At 41.1% G+C, this 1,790-nt stretch overlaps 1 protein-coding gene across 1 annotated transcript in view; it reads right to left on the bottom strand.

Annotated features, from left to right (window-relative positions):
• ikbkb (inhibitor of nuclear factor kappa B kinase subunit beta) overlaps positions 1-1,790 on the bottom strand; it is an 11,898-nt gene that overhangs the window by 9,850 nt on the left and 258 nt on the right. The window contains exons 1-2 of the mRNA XM_056592443.1: positions 1,779-1,790; positions 1,252-1,370 (exon numbers count right to left, since the gene is read on the bottom strand). The exon at positions 1,779-1,790 is cut by the window's right edge and continues 258 nt beyond it. Coding sequence (XP_056448418.1) covers positions 1,252-1,360 — 109 coding nt within the window. The 5' untranslated portion in view covers positions 1,361-1,370; positions 1,779-1,790. The remainder of the gene's footprint in view (positions 1-1,251; positions 1,371-1,778) is intronic.

Below are 1,790 nucleotides of genomic sequence, written 5' to 3'. Positions count from 1 at the left end.
TGCATTTTCGCCTTTTTTTTTAAGATCTTCAAATTCATTTGAAGCCCCCGCAGGCCACATAAAATTAGGTATTCGGCCCGCGGGCCTTGTGTTTGACCCCTCTGGCGTAGAGCATTAAGAATAGATTTCCAGTGTATTGCAGATTTCCCGTATTGTTAACACCCCCCTGTTGTTGCGGTTGCCCTGCGACTAAACTGGGAAGTAGACACTAGCCTGTGGTATTGTCATTAAACAGGGATGGCTAAAGTTAATATTAAAGTGGAAGTGCAGACACTGCATCACCAGGCTACCTGGGCATGACTGTTTAATTTCCTTCCCGGCAAGTCCTTTCCCATTGTGTACAATTTACTATTGTGTTTATTTCCAGCAGCAATTGACCGGGGGTAAAGCCTTCCTACATGTACAGTAGTACACCGACAAGGAGAATAAATACAACACAAATCATCAACATTCTGCTCTTTTGTGTCACGTTTATATCTGTAATTCACACAAGTCTTGTTGCAAAACCAAGACACAATGACTATCACACTTTAGTTGTATCTTATAATATCAAAAGCACTAGCAGCAAATATTTAAGACATACATTTCAGAATTCACAAATTATTATTATTAATTACATATATATCAGTCAATACAAATCAAGATGGCCTTGGTGATTATACATATAGTGGAATTCAGCCTGTTTAATGTTGAATTACCTAGAAGTTTTCTTTCTACCTGGGATTTGTCCAAAATGGTCCTCTGAGTAATACAATTAATATAACTAAGCCGGATGGGCCCCTTCAAGGGCGTATCATGTTTCCCCTAAAAGGCGTTCTGTGCAGCACTGCACAGCTCTCATCCATGTGACTGGCTGTGATGTCATACCAGAGGGACACTTAGTAGGCCTATAGCTACAATCCATATAACCAGCCCAGGTAAGTTTCATCAGAGTTTCCTTTTCCCCTCCTGGTGAGTTGTAATATAATGTAACCACACCTCGGCTCACACCATATGCTAAGCAGAGATAAACGATAAAATGTCAACAATATTGATAACACTGAAGGCTATAATTTCGTATGCATCTTTCTATTGCACACTATTGTAACGAAACACACTGTTTCTCCAAATAACCCCAAACATCCTTGAATATTGTCTTAAATCCAGGACCAACATTCCATCCAACCTGTAGTGTTTCAAACCATTCAATCGTCCAACCATTCAATACACCAGTGAGTATTGATTATATCTTCCGCCGTAATCATTGATCATCTACCTTGTTCTGCCACCTGGTGACATTCCCAAAGCCCCCGGTGCCTAGTCGCTCCTTCAGCTCCCAGGACCCGCAGCTCTGGGGCTGCTGCAAGGGCGCGCGGTTCATGGTCTTTGGCCTAAAGGTAAACATTGATAGGCGTTAAACAACATTGACACGTGTTTAGGGACACATCTGCATTAAGTGGGCCTACCTTTAATCCAAAATCATTGACGACATGCACGTCCCGCAAATGTTGTATTGCATTAGTTATGGTGTTGTTATTACACGTTTTATAACAATAGTCAGTCATTTCAAATTTCAAGAACAACGAGTGACAGTGGCCTTTGGTGAAACACATCGGGCTGCCTTCTGGCTTAATTCATACATGAAATCGATTTCCTTTTAGGTTACATGTATTCATATTTTTCTACAAAATACTTTCACTATTGACAATATCGAGGTGCTTGTGCTTGGTTTCGATCTGCTGAACACTTGTGTACAACTCTACTGCGCTGAACGAAAGTTGAAGCCTACCTATTCCTACCTTGGAGGTCGT

This window comes from Gadus chalcogrammus, chromosome 6 (genome assembly GCF_026213295.1).
Source record: "Gadus chalcogrammus isolate NIFS_2021 chromosome 6, NIFS_Gcha_1.0, whole genome shotgun sequence".
NCBI lineage: Eukaryota > Metazoa > Chordata > Actinopteri > Gadiformes > Gadidae > Gadus > Gadus chalcogrammus.
Note: the sequence above shows the minus strand (reverse complement) of the source record. Positions and strands in the feature narration are given on the sequence as shown.